The sequence below is a fragment of the Chrysochloris asiatica genome, unplaced genomic scaffold (assembly GCF_000296735.1).
Source record: "Chrysochloris asiatica unplaced genomic scaffold, ChrAsi1.0 scaffold00310, whole genome shotgun sequence".
Classification (NCBI taxonomy): Eukaryota; Metazoa; Chordata; class Mammalia; order Afrosoricida; family Chrysochloridae; genus Chrysochloris; species Chrysochloris asiatica.
The window spans coordinates 871,200-889,696 of record NW_006408828.1 but is presented as its reverse complement, the minus strand read 5'-3'; the positions used below and the strand labels follow the sequence as shown (position 1 = coordinate 889,696).

At 49.7% G+C, this 18,497-nt stretch overlaps 1 protein-coding gene across 1 annotated transcript in view; it reads right to left on the bottom strand.

Moving 5' to 3' along the window:
- Nucleotides 1-13,311: 13,311 nt before the first annotated feature.
- CD6 (CD6 molecule) overlaps nucleotides 13,312-18,497 on the bottom strand; it is a 56,437-nt gene continuing 51,251 nt past the window's right edge. Inside the window, 7 exon segments of the mRNA XM_006875042.1 lie at nucleotides 13,312-13,382; nucleotides 13,853-13,972; nucleotides 14,257-14,507; nucleotides 14,732-14,807; nucleotides 16,484-16,606; nucleotides 17,468-17,566; nucleotides 17,906-18,046. Of these exon segments, the coding sequence (XP_006875104.1) occupies nucleotides 13,312-13,382; nucleotides 13,853-13,972; nucleotides 14,257-14,507; nucleotides 14,732-14,807; nucleotides 16,484-16,606; nucleotides 17,468-17,566; nucleotides 17,906-18,046 (881 nt within the window).

The following is an 18,497-nucleotide window of genomic DNA, read 5'->3' as shown; positions in this document are numbered from 1 at the left end:
AAGGCTGTGCTCTTTAATCTTCATAAGTAAATGTTTCAAGTCCTCTTCACTTTCAGCGATCAAGGTTGTATCATCTGCATATCGCAGGTTGTTGATGAGTCTTCCTCCAATCCTGATGCCACGTTTTTCTTCATAGAACCCAGCTTCTCGTATTATTTGCTCCTTGGGTACCTTATATAACATCACCACGAGTCAGCATTAACTCCACGGCACATAACAACGGCACCAACTTCCCCTTAAGCCCATTGGTATCAAATCAGTGCCAACTCACAGTGACCACATAGAACAGAGTTGAACTGCCCCATAGAGTTTTCAAAGCTGGGATCTTTTACAGAAGCAGATTGCTACATCTTTCTCCCACAGAGCAGCCGTGGGTTTGAACCACCAACCTTTAGGTTCCCATTCGAGCGCTTAACCACTGAGCCCCTCTCCCCTTTGCCTTTCTTCAAATGCAATAAAAAATAAAAAAAAAAGGCAGATTTCAGGCTCAGACTTCAGCAGACAAATGCATCTAGCAAGATTAATAGCATTGCTTTGTTGTAGAATTGCCTTGAGGTTAAGCAAAAGATAGTGGTTTTCCACTTGTAACTGCAATACAAATATATAGCTGCCGCTGATGGGACTCACGGAGACCTGACACATAAAATGAAGCATTGTCCGGTCCTGCCTGGTCCTCACGATGACTGGTATGTTCTCGCCCATCACTGCAGCTATTGTGCCAGCCCATCCCTTGCCCTCGCTTCTCTACGTCACCAGATACCATGACCTCCTCAAGTTAGTGATCCCTCCTAATGATGTGTCCAGAGCAAGGGAGTCAGAAAATATTCTGTTTTCAGCCATAATGTTCTCATTGGATCCTTTTCAGAAGTAGATTCCAGGCCTTTCTTCCTACTGTGTCTTCGTCTGGAAGCGCTGCTAAATCTTGTCCACCATGGATGACCCTGATGATAATTGTTATACCTTCCAACATCACATCAACACCCAAGCCACCACAATGCAGCAAACGGGCAGGCTGGTGGTGGATAACGGCGCTACATTATCCTATACATTTGTTTTAGATCTTAATATAATTTCAGACATACAGAAAACTTTCAAGGATAATACAAAGAATTCCTGGATATCTTTCATTCCTGATTCCCCTAGTGTTGTTGACATTTTACTCTATATCTTTCTCTCTCTCACATACACACATTATTTTTTCAGAACCACCTAAAATTAGGTTTCCCTTTACCCCTGAATACTTCAATATTTCAGTGTACACTTCCTAAAAGCATGACATCTTCTTAAAAACAACAATATGTCATTGTTTTTAGTATAGTTATCGAAGTCCAGGATTAACACCAATGGCGCTGTTATTGCTAAGTGTCACCAAGTTGGTTCTGACTCATAGCCACCATGTTTAGGGTTTCTGAGGGGCAACTGGTGAGTTTGAACCGTCGACCTTGAGGTTCAAGCTGATCTTGCAGTTTAGTACTTATCCTACAGCGCCACATCAGGACACCAATTTGTTGTTGTTGTTAAGTGCCTTCGAGCCAGTTCCGACCCACAGAGACCCTGCATAGAGTTTACGAGGAGAAGCTGGAGAGCTTGAACCACTGACCTTGTGGTTCTAACTGACCTTGCAGTCCAGCATATTAAGCCACAGCACCACACCAGGACACCCATTGTTGTTATTGTTAAGTGCCATCGAGTCAGTGCTGACTCACAGTGACCGTATGCACAGCAGAATGAAACAATGCCCAATCACTATTGTTGCCACGCTTGTACTATCTAGTTTACAGACCACATTCATATCTCAGTGTTTCTTCCAATAATGTCCTTCTCTGGTAGCGTAGTGGTTACGAATCGGGCTGCAAACCTTAAGGTCAGCGGTTCGAAACTACCAGCCACTCCGCGGAAGAAAGATGAGGCTTTCTACTCCCGTAAGGATTTACACCCTCGGAAACCCTGTACAGGGTTGCTATGGGTTGGAACCGACTCGAAGGCATTTAACAACAACAACAAATATAACAAAAGAAAGGACCCCTGCTGGGAGGTCTGCAGTTCAAACCCACCAACCGCTCCTCAGGAGAAAGCTATAGCAGTCTGCTTCCGTTAAGGTTCCCACCATGACCCTATACCACTGAGTCAATGCCAACTCATAGCAGCTCTGTAGGACAGAGTAGTATTGAGCCTATAGGTTTTCTAGGCTTCAAATCTGGGTGTCCTGTTTCTTCCACTCAGTTCATCTGAAGCAGTTCTTGCTGTTTTCCTTCCTGGTACTGGCCTTTTTTTAAAGACCATGACAAATATTTGGCTAAACGTCTCAAGATTCCTCACTACCCCCAAGATTTATATTCAGACAGATTTGTTGTTTTGTTTTTTTTTTTAAGCGAATCTATTTAAAGAAAAACCATTAAGTAACCAAGAAAGTGAATGGCCCACAGATACAGAAAAATACATGAAGAAGGTACATGGATAACTAAATTTGTGAAAATGATCTTAACCCTGCCTCCTGGGTCCTCATCCTGCTGGGAGGTCAGGCCCTGGGTTTTGTACCCTTGATGGTAGATGCAGGTGAGACAAAGGCTGCTGTCACTGATGGGCAGGAGCTCACCCTCAGGGGAAGAGAGGGAGGATGTGGAACTGTCTCCCCCAGAACTAGTGAGGGGCTCTGGAGAAAGGGTGTCTGCCAATCCCATCTAGAGAATGGGACACACACATGGAATGGGGAAAAAAGTCTGGAAAAATCATCAAGACCGGCCCCACTCCATCTGCTATGTCTGTAGTGTGTCTCTAACTTAGAAGTACCTCCTCAAGGAGTGTGTTGTTGGAGCTTGGTCATGAGCGGGGTGGTCCTGCAGGACACAGGTCAGACCATTGGGTCTGGAGTGTGTCTCTAATACCGGCTGTCTCTCCTCTGCCCGTCTAGGATGCACCCACCTACTCCTCAGGTGCCAAGAAAGTGGGAGAAATGAAGGCATGCGCAGGAAATGCACAGCAGACTGCAGGGAATGGGAACACCAGTCATACAAGGGAGCTGTAGACTTGGGGAGAAGGGGGGTGACTTATGGTCACGTGACCAAAGGCATCGCTGTGACTCTGACAAGCTAAAAAGTCTGGGGGTTACTGGCCTCCATTTATGTCAGGGTCTCATCCTCTCTCCCTGGATGTTGGATGAGGAATCTGAAGGAAGCTGAGGGGCCCTGAGTATTTGTCCATTCAGGAAGAAGAGCGGCATGTGGTCCTTTGGGGGGAATATGTTTGTGAGGATGAGAATCAGGTTTTCTCTCCCTGATGTGTGAAGTGTGGAGGTGAATGTGGACCTGAACCCAGCACAGAGGGGCAGAGAAACAGGAGACCCCTCAGGCAGCGAGGGTGCTGTGAGCAGAGTACCCCAGAAAGGAAAGGAAACTCCGGAAGCCCAGGCCCAGGGAGATACTCCCCTTCCTCCTCCTGTATTGAGGGGTGGTTGTTAGGATGGGCTGGGTATGGTGGGACTGGGGGAAGGGGCCCAGGAAGAAGGCTGGGGTCTTCTGATGGGCAGCGAGGCCACCTTACCTCAAGAAAGGGTACACCATCCTCCCCACTCAGCCCCAGCCCACCCTTTATTTTGCAGCCTCTCAGCCCATCCATTTCCGTTCCTGGTCTTCATCCTGCACACTGGGCTAAAGTCCTGCAGACGGGTATGAATCAGGCTCCCCACGACTGAACTGACTGACCTAGCTCCAGGATTCCTCTTTGTTTCCCCGTTTGTTGCCTGGAAGGCCCCAGCATAGGCTGGCCTGCAGCCCTGTGGGGCTTTGAGGATGAACTGGGGTCACAGATGTACAGAACTCAGCCCAGGCCCCGCTCGCGCAGGGAGGGATGGATCAAGGGTTTTTGCCATCTGCTCAGACAGGCCACACCCTCCCTTCATCCCCATCTTCCTCTCTGTGTGCCTCACTCCCCCCAAAAAACCCTTTGTCTCTCTTCTTTGTCTTACTCTGTTGCTATTTTGGGCCTTCCTCAGGCACACCTCTTTTCAAGTCAGGATGCCCGAGGCGCCAGGTTGGTAAACAGCTGAAGGATGTGGTAGTCCGCCAACTTTCCACTGAGGCCCCTTTGAACGGATCCCTCCTCAGTGGGGCTCCCTTGTACCTCCCCAACTTTGGAGACTCCATCCCATCTTCACAGAGCCAGAACGGGGTGGTGTTGTCACTGCCAAGAGGTGCTCATGGGAGAGGCCACCCAGGCTTCGGCCATCTCTGCCCCCTCTAGAGCCCCTAGGAGGATCTCATTGAGGGGGGAAGTGGAAACCGGCAGAGCGATAGGGAAGGAGCAGGGAGCGAAACTGGCGTGGCAGGTGTTCTTAGAGCTGAGGTTTCCAGTGGAAAAGGTCAGGTGTCCGGCAGGCAAGCTCTGAGCTCCCCTGAGAGTAGCTCCAGAGTCTGAGAGTCCTGTGGACCCTGGAGGGGCAGTCCTACCTGAGCCTTCTCCAGGCCTGACCCCTCGAGCTCTCCCAGACCTATGGAGGAGCAGACTACAGGGCCTGAGGTGCATCTTTCAGCCAGATACCACATTAACAAGCACAGAATGAGCCTGTAGCAACAACCTCAGCAGCTGGTCCCACCACATCATTAGGGGCTGAGGGCTCTGGGGAAAACCCCAAAGTTTCTGAGCCTCAGTTTCCTCATTCTTAAGATGGGGATGAGCAAGAACATGCAAGTTGCTCACCCAGGAGACATCAAGGCAAGCGGCCGGGTCCCCTAAGGGCAAACCCCCTTCCAAGACTGAAACGGGAATACATGAGCAGACACTTGCTCTGACTGGTGACCACATTGATCACTGATAAGGGGAAGTGAGGGAAAAACAGCAATGAAGCTGTGAGCTAAGTCCAACCACATTCAATACATTCCTGTGAACCCAGGTGGAGACCTGGTTGGCCAGCAGTGTTGCAAGACCTGGGGACTCATGGGCCCAGAGTCAGTGACATAGCCACAGAGGACTAGAGTGGAGAGTGAAGCATCCAGCTGATAAGAAGAGAGGGCATATGCATAAGTACATATGAAAACACCCACACTTGCAGATAATACCCACTTGACCTGGCTTCAATGGCTGGATGATCAGAGCTGAACTAGAAGAAGAAAGAAGAGGAAAAAAAGAGTAATCTGATACAATTTGATGAACTTGACCTACACTTATTGATGCAGTAGCTCAAAAGAGGGAACAAATCTTTACAGCAAGAATCATCCCCACCCCCTCCACACATGGAGAGGACAGGGATGAGCAACTTAGACATTAGCTACCTAAAATGGGGGTTTACAAAGGCAAGAAGTGACTGGCTTACAAGCTTTCAAGAGGAAGTCTAGATCCATAGGGTGTGGAGGAAGATAGAATCTCCACTGAGTAGTATCCAATCTGTCTAGGCGGTACTGATAAAAGGATATGTGGTTAGCACTCATGTGATACAAAAGTGAATAATTGCTATCAGGACTGACTGTGAGGGTTGGATGTGTAAAGGTAGACATTTTGTAGCAAAAGGAAGGGAGTGGTTGACTTTGCAGTCCAGGAGCAGAGGTCCCTGGGACCATCAAGGGAGAAGAGCAGAGTGTGGGACCCTATCCAAATAAACAGTGATGCCAGAGATAGAGGCAGAGACGATGATATGGAGAGATGGAGCAGCTGGGAACTCTAGATCCAGAGAGGGAGATGGGGTGTGTGCTGACGGCCGGGGGTCAAGCTTGCAGGGTGTACCTTTTGGTTGGTTGATGATGCATGGAGATTATAACCAAGACAATGTAATGGTAGACGATAGGATGAATGTAAAGCTAATGTTCTCCCATGTAAACTATCACATAATTCAGTAAAACAATAAAACATTAAAAAAAATAAAATAAAGATGGGGAAAAAATAAAGATGGGGATGAGGAGACTAGTTGGTGCAATGGTTCAGTGCTTGCTTGCTGAACCCACCAGCCACTCTGCTTCTGTAAAGATTTACCACCTTGAAACCCTATGGGGCAGTTCTACTTTGTGCTAGAAGATCACTGTGAGCTGGCATCGACTTGCCAGCAATGGTGGTGGTGGTTATGTGCCATGGAGTCGGTTCTGACTCATAGCGACCCTATACAGGGTTGCCGAGGCTATAAATCTTTACGGGAGCAGAAAGCCTCATATTTCTCCTGCGGAACAGCTGGTGGATTCGAACTGCTGACTTTGCAACGCACAGCCCAATTCGTAACCACTATCCTACCAATGGGTTTGGTTTTTTAGAAGATGAAGATGATGGTGGTACCTCGAGGGGCTGTTGTGAACATTGGGTTAATACCTGTGAGGAGGAATCCCTGGGTGAACACACTCTGCTGCTCACCACCCAAAGGTTAGGTGTTTGAGTCCACCCAGAGGTACCTCAGAAGAAAAGCCTGGCAATCTAACAACAACAACAAAAAAAAATCAGCCATTGAAAACTCTATGGAGCGCAGTTCTACTCTAACACACATGGGGGCGCCATGAATTGGAATCAATTAGATATCAACTGTTTCGTCTGTTATTATGGAGTCTTGATGTGGTGCTGTAGGGTAAGCACTGGACTTCAAGGTCGGTTTTAACTGCAAGGTGGTGATTCAAACCCACCAGTCACTCCTTGTTGTTGTTGTTGTTAAGTGCCATCGAGTCGGGTCCGACCCATAGCGACCCTGTACAGGGTTTCCAAGGGTGTAAATCTTTACGGGAGTAGAAAGCCTCATCTTTCTCCCTTAGAAACCCTATATAGGGTCGCTGTGAGTTGGAACCCGAACCAACTGGATGGCACTTAACCACAACAGCAAAGCTGTTCATAAGAACAGTGCCTGATGTGACATAAGTTCTTGGGATGGAAGATATTGTATTGTTATTACCCAAGTGGTATCACACCCCTGTGTGTAACCTCCCTTCTAGTCCTGGGTCCCTCTCCAGCCGCCCCGCTTTCCCATCCTTTGTTCTGATCATCCTTGCTCTGTGCCCACTTCCCAATCGCTTTCCTTTCTCCAGGCTCCAGCTCCCTCAAGCTCAACCCTGTTTCATAGCATTGCTCTTCAGAGCAGCTTTTTGATCAGTCACTTCCCTCTCCTAGAAACCACTCATGGCTCCCTAGTACCTCTGGAACAATGCAAAGCCCTCAGCCAGTCACACAAGACCTTCTGAGGTTCTCCCTGGCGGTCTTTCCCACCCATATCCCCTCTCTGAGACTTCAGCCAACACACACCACGCTTGAGCATGTTCTTTGCCCAGTGAACTCCTATATATCCTTCAGTGGCCAGCCCAGTTGTCCCTTCTTTCCTCGGCAAGCTTTTGTAGAGTTATTGGCATCTTCCCCTGTTCTTATAGCTCTGTATACCAATGTGGTGGGGTCTCACATGAGGTGGAGGTTATGACAAACTTTGAGACTGTTTCAACATTATTCTTGAACGTTTTTTTTGCTTTAAGACTCTTACTAGGGAGTTACATGTCAGTGTTTAAAAATGGCCTGCTGTGTGGTATAAGGTGTAAAATAAATTCTTTAAAAGGAGCGTTGAAATTAGTTCTTTCTGTACACTTTAGTGCATGTGCTAAAACCTACAGTTTTATTGGGCTGATGCAAGGCTCTGATAACCTCAAATGGTTGGAGTTTTTGTTTCCCTTGTTTTTAGAGTTTAACAAAGGTAAATTCAGACCAACTTTCTTAAATAAGATGGATTTTGCTTAGACATTTGTAAGATGGGAGGAGACTGTCGCAACATTTGATCATGATCATTTCTGCAGAAAAATAATGGGGTCAACTAGAGTCCACATTTTTATATTACATCTATTCATGTAATGCAGGTTTTGAAAAGAAAAAGTTTTAAATGTCTCCATTTTTAGCGTAGTGGTTACGAATCGGGCTGCTAACCTCAAAGTCGGCAGTTCGAAACTGCTAGCTGTTCCACAGGAGAAAGATGAGGTTTTCTGCTCCCATATAGATTTACAGCCTTGGAAACCTGTAAAGATTTACAGCCTTGTGGACCAGTGCTTATCCTACAGCATCACACCAGGACTCCTTTGCAACCTTGGAAACCCAGCCAGTTCTACCAGAGTCCTAGAGGGTCACTGTAGCACTTGCTGACAATGGGTTTCAGGGGCCGGGGTGGATGGGGTGAATGAAGGTGACAAGATTTTAATGATACACATTTGTGTGTGTTTCAGTTTTCAACTATGGATACTCCCCCCCCCCCTTTTTTTTTTAAAGGAAGCTGAAGGAAGAAGGAAGAGGGAGAGAGAGGAAAAAAGGAAGGACGGGAGGGAAAGAGAAGGGAGAGGGGGAGGGAGGGAGGGAAAGCTCCTTTAGAAGCTGAACTGCAAGGTCGGTGGTTCAAGCTCACCAGCTGGTCCTTGGAAACCCTATATAGGATCACTATGAGTCGGAACTGATTCAACAGTAGTTAACAACAACAACATGTTGGTAACATAGTGGTTATGAGTTGGGTTGCTAACCTCAAGTTCAGCAGTTCGAAACTACTAGCGGCTCCGTGGAAAAAAGATGAGGCTTTCTGCTCCTGTAAAGATTTACAGCCTCGGAAACCCTATACAAGGTCACTATGAGTCAGAACCGACTCCACGGCATACCACCACCACCACCATGTTGGAATTTGTCTGCAGTGCCCCTACCCAGGTAGTTTTCCCTCCAGCATTGGATCACCCATGTGAAGGGGTGGGCTCTTGTTGCCAGCTCACTGTATGAAAACCATGTATTTTGAATAGTTAAATCATGCCCAGTGTGCCAAGATTCCCACAGAGTGAGTATTTCTCAGTGTTTGGAACCCACTGAGGGAACAGAGGGTCTCCAGGTCCCACCTCTCTCCTTCCAACTGTCTGTCCTGATGTATGAACACTGAGGGGAGGGAGTGTTCAAACTTACCTTTCTTTTCTTTCTGCTGAGCTTGTGTGTGCTATGTGGGCCCATGATGTGCCCTGCTGTGCATTGTGGGAGTTTCATAATGGGGTGCTGGAGTTAAGCTGATACACTGTGCTCCCTGCCAAGCTGTGTGACATTTGGCAAGTCACTTGACCTTTCTGGGCCTGGGTATCTTTATAACTTGAGACAATAACTCCTTGGAGACTCTTGTGATGATGACATGAAATAACATTTACTTGGCCTGTAGCTGTCCCTCCATCCACATCACCACCTCCTCTTCTGCTACATCCCTGGTAATGGCCTCAGGTACTGGTCTCTGTGTCCCTCTCTCCCAGGTGTTATTCCTCTCTGGAGCAGAGTCTGGCTCCAGGAAGATGCCCAGGAATCAATAAGTCTATGCCCCTGAGCCCAGCCCCCCAGTGTGCAGTGGGAGCCCAGGCTGATGGTGTGGATCTCAGAGCTAAGCTGGGCACTGGTTGCACTCAGCAGTAGGGTGGTTCCAGTGGACACAGGGATGGGAAAGGTGTCCTTTGCAAATGTGACCATTATGTATGCTGACACTGATGTGCCAATGGTTTAAATTCCAGTCCAGCTGTGGCGCTGTAGGATAAGTACTGGACTGCAAGGTCGATTTGAACTGCAAGGTGGTGGTTCAAACCTACCAGCCACTCTTTGGAAACCCTACACAGGATCTCTAAGAGTCAGAACCAATTAGACGGCACGTAACAACCACCACTTTCCAGCTGTGTGACTTTGGGTGTTTTACTTAACCTTTCTGGACCTCAGTTCCCTCACCCACAAAACAGGGTTGATATGAGAATTGAGAGTCTTTAGCATCATTAGTAGCCCCCTACCCCTTACTTACACAGCAGTAGAACCTCTAAGGCCACATGGTCCCTTGCTTTGTGTCTTGTTCCATGGGCTTGGAATGATTTCCAATTTGAGAAGCACTGATCTGGACTCCTGGGGTGGTGCTGTAGGATAAGCACTGGATTGCTAACCAAAAGGTCGGCAGTTCAAACCCACCAGCCGCTTTTCAGAATCCCCTATACAGGATTGCTAAGAGGCGGCCCTTAACCACAATATGGGGGTGAGGTGTATATCCAAGGATTGTGGTACTATAGGTGTGGTACTATAGGAATTTTACAGTTCAGCAAACAGCTAGGAAAGGGTGCCCAGTGATGCAGGGGGACTGGAAGAGGCCGGCCCAGTCCACCCAGGACCTACCAGGGAGAAAGTCCCGGTGATCCACTTTTGAAAACTCAGCCTCTGAAAACCCTGCGGAGTCCAGTTCTACTCTGACATAATGGGGCCGTCATGAGTTGGTGCGGACTGGTTACTATTGGTGACTCTTCCTAGGGAGCATTTATTGCCAAGCCTCTAAGCTGTCTCACTCCCTATGAGATGATTCCTGTTGCCCCTGAGTAGCTTCCCAGTCATAGCAACTCTACTGGATAGTGCAGACCTGCCCTGAACGGTTTCCAAGATTGTCATCTTCATGGATGTTCACTGCCACATCGTTCTCATGTAACTTAGAACCACTGAGCATGCTCCTGGGGCCAGTGCTTAAATTGGGACCACCAGGGCTCCATATGCACTCAGATAAACAAACAGAAGCTCAGAGACATTAAGTGGTTTGCCCAAGGCCATTTCGCCAGGACAGGGTGGAGCTGTGGAGTCCTGGTGTGGCGCTGTGGGTTAATGTGCCAGACTGCAAAGGTGTTTGAACTGCAAGGTCCGCGTTTCAAGCTCACCAGCTGCTCCTTGGAAACCCTATACAGGGTCGCTATGGGTCGGAACCGAGTCGACAGCACTTAACAATAACAACAGTCTGGCAAAAAAAACTTTAGAAACCTCTGGGAGTCTCAGCAGTGGCCCCTCCCCTTGGGATCCCCCATGCAACTGTGGAGAAGGTTCAGAGGCCTGGGGTGGGGGATCACAGTGGCAACCACATCCTGTAACGGTTACGTGGGGTGTGCGTCTACTTTCTCTCCAGCTCTGGGACAGGTGGATGGAGGACAGGTCCCCTGACCCAGTCCCACAGAGCAGGCGACCACAGCCCAGCCTCCCAACACTGACTCCCATTCTTAATCTGCAGGCATAGTGGACACTGGTCATTGTAGCTGGTCTACAAGCAGGATCTCTAAGCCAATAGATGCTGGAGGACTGACCTACATTCCTCCATACAACTTTCACCTGCAGCTTCCATCTTCTAGCCTCATCATCTTGAACACCTCCTCGGCTGAGGAGCTCACTATCCCTGCCGGCAACAGGCCCTCTGCAAGGCAGCTCTGAGCCTAAAATCCCCTCACACTAGCTTCACCAGCAGCCTTCGAAGCTTCTACAAGCCCCATCGGAGTGCATGCAGAGCAACAATGCTGCATGTGTGCAGCAGACCAGGGAGGGGTACGGCTGCTGAATGCATTGCATTTCTGTCTCCTTCAAAGGGCAGGTCCTAAGGCTCCTGTCCCCACCATCTGTCACAGTATCTGGGCCACAATAGGTTTACCAGTTCACCCTAACCTTCCCATCTCTGTAGATAGATAGACTGCCCTGTCATTGCGTCCACCTAACACACACACACACACTGTGTTCTGCTGGTGATGTTGGTTCTTCTGTTCCCATGAAAGATGACTTTTTATAAGATGCACCTCTGCCCCTCTGCTTTCTCTGGACCCAGAAGCATGCTCAGTCCAATCACATAAGGCAGTTTGCATGTGCTGGGGTGTGTATCAGTGCTCCTTGGCCAATGGACCCATATCCTTGTTCTCTTGCCCAGTGGGCAAACCATCTTAAAGGAGTGTGCTACACACCCTTCCAGACATCCCCAGCAGGATAGGGCCCCAGCTATTCATGACACTAACCTGTTCACTCCCAGACTCAGTACATTCTTCCTTCCTTCCCTATCTCTCTTTCTCACTTCCTCATGGATGCTCTGTGAGGTCACCTCCCAAATAAACAACTTGCCCTCACATCTCGTCTCATTAGCTGCAGGATGAATCCGACCATGAGAGACACACACACATGCACCCATGCAGCCTGGGTTTGGTGAGATTTCCAGGATGCTGGGTGCACACAGGTGCTGTACTCTCTCTCACCATCTCCCAAACTACTAATGGACAGAATAGCTACTAATGAATGCCAGGTAAAGTATGCACCTTAGAGGAAGGGGACTGACTACCCGTTGAAGAAACCCAGAACTCTGGTGAGCTATTTTAGTGGGACCAATGAGGGGAGGAAGGCGGCAATGATGTGGAATATCCATTAGGAAATGGTTCCACCCTAAACAAAGACAATGAAAGATGCCTATTGCCCACAAGGGGTCTTTCACGTGTGTGACCTCGTTCACTGTCTGTCTGGTATGCAGACACAGCAGTTCTGTGAGTACTATAGCGGGGGGCGGAGGCAGGTGGAGGGGGGCTAGCATGGATGATGAGAGATAACATCACCCTCCTGGAACCTTGAGTGATACAGATGTTTGCTGCTCTGCTCATCCGTGCTCAGGACAGTCTCTGTGGAACAGGCGCCGGTCTGTGCTCTGCTCCACAGTGTCTTCCCTAAAGCCCTCATGAACACAGTGCAGCACAAAGGACTTGTCACTCCACACTCATTTCCGTCAGCAATTTGGTTTAATCTTGGGATGCTCAGAACAGAACCCCAGAGGCTGCCCCAAGCCTCAACACCAGCCTGAACATGTTTGCAGCTCTGGGTACAATCTTGTACATCCATGGTGTCCACCGGGAGAGTCCCAGCCAGCCAAGCAGATGCCTGGAACTCAGAGCTTAGTGAAGACTCTGGGTCCTCCCAGCAGACACCACTGAGTTCTTGCTCTCACAGGGCTTGAGTCCCCACATCTGGGCTCTGTGGGGCACTGGACTGAGCCATCCTTGCAAACCACAGAGAGCTCAGACTCGAGCTATGCTGGGTAGGGCTTCAAGCATCTCTAGAAGCAGGGCCAGCAGGGTCCACAGCTGTCCAGCTTGCTGTCACCTGGGTGCACCAGGGAAGGTCAAGCACAGTTGGCAAGCTTGAGGAAGCCTGGGTCAGCCCTGACCCTCAGTGTCCATCTGTCAGGTGACAACAGCGTAGCAGGCTTCCTTGGCCAGCACCGGCTTCTGTCCGTCTCAGTACCTCTAAGCCCAGGACTGCCTGAGACTCAGAGTTATTGAAGGGGCTCAGGAACCACCCAGTGCAATCCCTCCACACAGCCTGTCTGTCTGTGAACTCTGCCTGTTGACTTCTCAGAAACAGCACCGTCCTCCTTGGGGCTGGTGTTCGGAGTCAGAGAAGGGCTGTCCCAGCAGGTTCTGTCTGGCACAGAGAGGGCACATTCACTAGAGACTGAGGGGACAGCTTGCGGAGTTTCCTTTCGCCTGTCTAGGAGCCTCCCTGGGGGTGGTCTGGGAGAAGGGATGGGGCAGAGGGTCTGACACTGGGCTCGGTCTAGGTGGCTCCGATGTCATCATAGTCATCGCTGTCGCTGTCGGAGGAGGCAGGCTGGGGGCTGGGGGGACCTGAGGGACACAGAGACTCAGATCAGCCCCAGACCCAGCCGTTGCTCATGCAAGGCTGAGTCCACACCCTCTCCCTGGTAATGCTGCCTGAAACCAGCTGGCTCACTGTTTGCTGTCACCTTCTCTAGAATGTCAGCCCTTGTCTACCTGATACTGTCACCTGTACTGGCACTGGGTATGTGGTGAATGAACTTGCCTGCTACAACAGTCTCTCCAAAGGGGACATCTGACTGCTGCTGCTTGAATGCCTCCATGAATGGGGAACTCACCGTCTCTCAAGGCAGCCTGTTCCATCTCCCTGAATCTTTCTTCATCCCATCCATGTCCATTTCCCTCCTCCTCATATTCTCTTTTTGTTGTTGTTTTTAATTTTTTTTTTTTTTTTAAATCCTTTTCTCTCTCTTTCTTTTCCTTCCCACTCCTTGGCTGATAGCTCCCCACTCTGATCCCCATCCCCGGGCCTCAGGCACCTGGACATCCAAGTTGTTCCACCGAAGGGAGCTCGGGTGGTGGGGGCGGGGGCAGCGGCTGGAAGTTCTGATACCATTCCCCGGAAGATGTGCTGGAACTATCGTCTGCTGAGGGCCCTACTGGAAACCCGGGAACACGTCACCCTCTCTGGAGAGACAGCTGCTGAACACCTGCCAATACTAGGTGGCCCACCCAACTCAGGGATTCAAGCCCTTGCTTGACAAATGAGAAAATGAAGGCCCAGGAAAAATGAAGAGTGCTTGATTGCAGAGCTGGGACTTGAATCCAGAGCTCAGCTGCTCAGGGGACTCTGAGGACACCCAGCTCTGTGCTCCCTCAAGCCCGTGTGACTATGGGGTGGGGGCTCAGGGGATGTGCAGGAACCCTTCTGGGACCAACTTACCTGAAAGAATTGGCTGGGAGCCAGCCAGTTCCAAGTTAGGGGGCTCCTGTAGGAGAGGATTCCTCTCTGAAGAAAAGACTGGGGGGTTCCAGGGAGGCGGCTTACTGATGGGGCTGTTGCAGTAGTCCTCCCCAGAAGATGTGCTGGAGTCATTGTCGGGGCCTGGGTGGTGTGGAGCAGCCAGGGAGGGGGGATCTGCAACACACAACCAGGAGTCGGTGGTTGTGGGGGAGGGTTAGAGACATGGACCCCTTCAAGTATTGGGCCAGGAGCAGGGGAGTGGTGAGGGCAGAGAAGCAGTGCAGCAGGAAAGCTTTAAGTTAGACTTGAGAAAGAACATCCTGCCAGGAGGAACTGTTGAAGCCCTGTGGCAGAAGTTGCTGCTAGTGCTTCTCTGGGAGCTGAGCTCCTGAGAGGTAGGGCTGGTACCCCAATCCCACCTCCCACCCCCCAACACACTCCTCCCCGGCCTGACTCACCTTCCTCCAAGGGAGGCATCTGGAACCTGTTCCGATGGACCTCCTCTTCGGTGACCCGGTGCCTCTGGGAATCTATTAACAGAGGGGTTGATGGGGAAAGTGGAGGCTACACCGTCTAGTCCTGGGAGGGCTAGAGACGAGCTGGGGGTCCTGGGGTCCTGAAGCTGAGGAGCAATGAGAGAAGGCCCCGGCAGGGAGAGGTTCCTACCAGTGAGATCATTCCCATCAGATCCCAGGTCCATACCTCAGCCCAGACAGAGCCCTAACCTCATACTGTGGTATACCCACCCCCATCTGAAACCAGCTCTAGGCAAGCTGCTGTGACCAGAGACCCTGCGCCCTGCAGCCCACCAGTCAGGATCCCCCTGCCACTTGGAAAAGCAACAGGAATCCTGGGCTCTCAGGTGTCCTGGCAGCTGCGGGCAGGACAATGGCAGAAAGCTGTCCTTCAAGGGGCCTCTCTGGAGCAGAAGACAGATGGGCTGGGGTCTTTGCATCACAGACCTCATGACACCCTAGGTGTCAGTTGGAGAAACTTAGATTCCAGGAGTCCTCTAAGCATCTGAGTCTCTGGGATCCTGGATGTATCAACCTCGGTGCCACCAACTTTAGTGTCAATGACAATGAATGTTGGACTCTCAGGGGCTTTAGAATCACACTCAGGACACCCCACTCCTGTGACTTACTGGATTGGCTGAAGTGGAGTCACCTACGTCCCATCTCTTGAGGCCCTGGTTCACTAGCTGCCCCCCAAACCCAGCCTCCTCCCTTTCTTCTATACTTGGAGACCTTCTGGTCTTGAATGGGACCACAGCTGTCCAGGACAGAGGCTGCTTTCAGCTAGCATGTTTATGGTCTGGCCAGTGGAAAGGATGTGGGCATCTCAGATGAGGGACTGCGGAACAGTAGCGGGGAAGGAACCTGACCCCCTTCCAGCTTCCTAGGTCATCTAAGGTCTCTGCCACACACAGCCAAACTCCTCTTTTCCCAGGTCAGCAGTAGGTGTGAACTTGACTCAGGAATCAGAATTTGGGGCATGCTTGGTGACGGTCTCTGGTCTGGTCTAGCCTCTGACACTGACTTTAAGTTTTGTTTTTGTTCTTCCTGCTCCACACCACAACCCAGCAGCAGAGAGAAGAGCTAGAAAGGCCTGGCGATAGGTGATGCTGGGTCACAGTGTAGGGGGAGAAGAGAAGGGAAGGGAAACGGATGGAGGGGAGGGTAGAGATGATGTCCGTCCAGGCAGGAGGGACACTGAAGGGGGCCGTGCAAGCAGAACTGTGTCCCTCCCACCTCACACAGACACACAGTCACTATCAACTGAAGGCTAAGGGCCTGAGGATGGTCTTAAGACCAGAGAAACATGGGAGGGAAAGAAGTCAGAGAGAAAACAAGTAAAAGGAATTCGGCTGAGGCAGCTGTCTCTCAAAACCACTCAGACCACGATCACAAAAACCTAACGCCAGAAATCAAACCACTGTCAACGAATCGATTCAGACTCATAGCAACCCTATATAAGGTTCCCAAGACTACAGATCTTCCCGGGAGCAGACTGCCTCATCGCTCTCCCTCTCAACGGCTGGTGGGTTTGAACTACTGACCAACATCTAACCCACAGAAACACCAAGGCTCCATTTACAGCCAGTCTTGTGGGTAGCAAGGAGACTCTATTCATGTTGTGGAGGTGCCACTTGGGATGGTTCCTTGGGTTGGAGGGTGGACGCTGGGAGCCAGGACAGGGTACTCACTGTAGAAGGTGGTCAGGGCCACGGGGGGCTGGGTACTGAAGTCATAGTGTTCATAGTCAGAGTCAGAGCTAGAATCGGAGTCCTGAGGGACTGGCATCTGGATCTGGGTGGGAAACTTGGAAACTGGGGAAAGAAGAATTGAGTCATGGATAGAATGTCAGGCAGAGAGGCAGGGAGCGTGCCATCCATCCTGGACTTCCCAAGATCCCCACCTCAAAATAGGCAACCCACTTACATACCCTTCCCTGCATACTAGACACTATGAACAAATATTAGTTTGTTTCATCTTCACAACTGCGCATGATGAAGATACATGGCTATTCCCATCTTACAGGTGAGGAACTGGAAGCAGGGAGAGGCTAACCAGTTGCTCAGAGGAGCAGGTTGTCTGGTCCTTCACCAGAGAGCAGTATCCCTGTGCTTGCTGCAGCTGCATTCCCACTGTCTTCTCAAGTATATGGATACTGTGTGCTGAGTACTTATAACATCTGCTGAGTTTTGAATTGGTTTTCCTACCACTGAACTCTTCCAAACAGCAATGACTGAATAGATGTATAATGCAGTAGGAATAAATTCTATTGACTAGGCAAGAATTTTAAGAGGTATCAATGTAGAGACCTATTCCTTTTTTTTTTTTTTTCATTCAGAAAATCTGAAATAAAATGATGTTACAGGCAAATCTTCATAGGGAGGCTGATTGATGGTTGCAATCACTAGACCAGTTAGTTCAGGAGTATATTCCTCTAAGAACCAAGGTCAAAAATGCCCAGGTCCTACGTTGGTCCAGAACTTAAACACTTATGCAAAGGGTCATCTGCGCATCAAAGCCCAGAGAAGGCTTGAACCTGCTCAAGGTCCCACAGCCACTAGTGGGTTGGCCCGGGTCTCAGCTCCAGAGGACACTGTTTAGATTCAAGCAGAACCAACCCTCCAGAAAGCACACCTTTCTGTTCTCCCCAGTCCTCCCCACTTCCACAATCCTACCTTCTTCCTTGGGGATGGTGATGGGGGCCTCTTGGTAGCTGTTGGTCCCTGTTGGAGTGGGAGCAGATGGGTGCTGGTGGTTCACCATAACAGGGAGGGCTGAGGGAGGGGAGAAAGAGTGTCTATAAGTCATGACAAGCCCTTTTGTGCCCTCTCCCACCATACCTGGTTCTAGTCTCACTAAAACACCTTTCTCTTGAAACCCACTCTCCACACAGTCTTCCTCTCTGGTGGCTCCACCTCCTTGGGGCATGCTGAGAGAATCTCCGCCATCAGGAGATGCTTCCTAGAGCCAGTGCTAGCTGGACTCATTGCTGGACCATTGCCCTCCTTGTTGGGTTCCCACAAATGCCCGTGATCCTCTGAACTAGCTACACCCCAGGCCTGCTTCTTTCTGTCACCAGACCTGCCCCCTGCTTCCTAGAACTCTGTACCTACCGTATTTTCCTTTAACTTTCAGGAGGAGGAAGACTATGGAAATGAGCGAGCCAAGGAGGAGGATTCCCAGGATGATGCAGGAAATGAAGAGAATTAGCTCCCAGGATTCCTTGCCCTCTACTTTCACTGTCACAGAAGATTCTAGAAGCAAGAATCCCAAATCAGGGAGAAAGTGAAGCAGGCAGACTTCTTTTCTCCCTTCTTCTGGACTCTCCATTCCCCTCTACAACTCCAATCTTCCTCTTCCCTTCCTTCTGTCAGTCTCTGCCATCTGCTTTTAGATGTCAAGTATGTAGTTGGTGCTCACTAAATACATATTGAATTAATGGGTAATTGATTGAACGAATGTATTACCTGGTACATTCCCCTCTCTTGGTCTCTAGTGTCATTATTTTATGGACCACGAAGTCTTTGTTCTACAGACAATGACTGAGTACCCACTGTATACCTATGTTGTTGTTAAGTGTCATTGAGTCAGTTCCGACCCACAGCGACCCTGTTTAGTTTTTTGGGTGTTTTTCTGAGTTAGTGTGCTCCAGACACTAGGATCCAGGGATACAAATATGATGACATCATCACAGGTCTTTGGGGG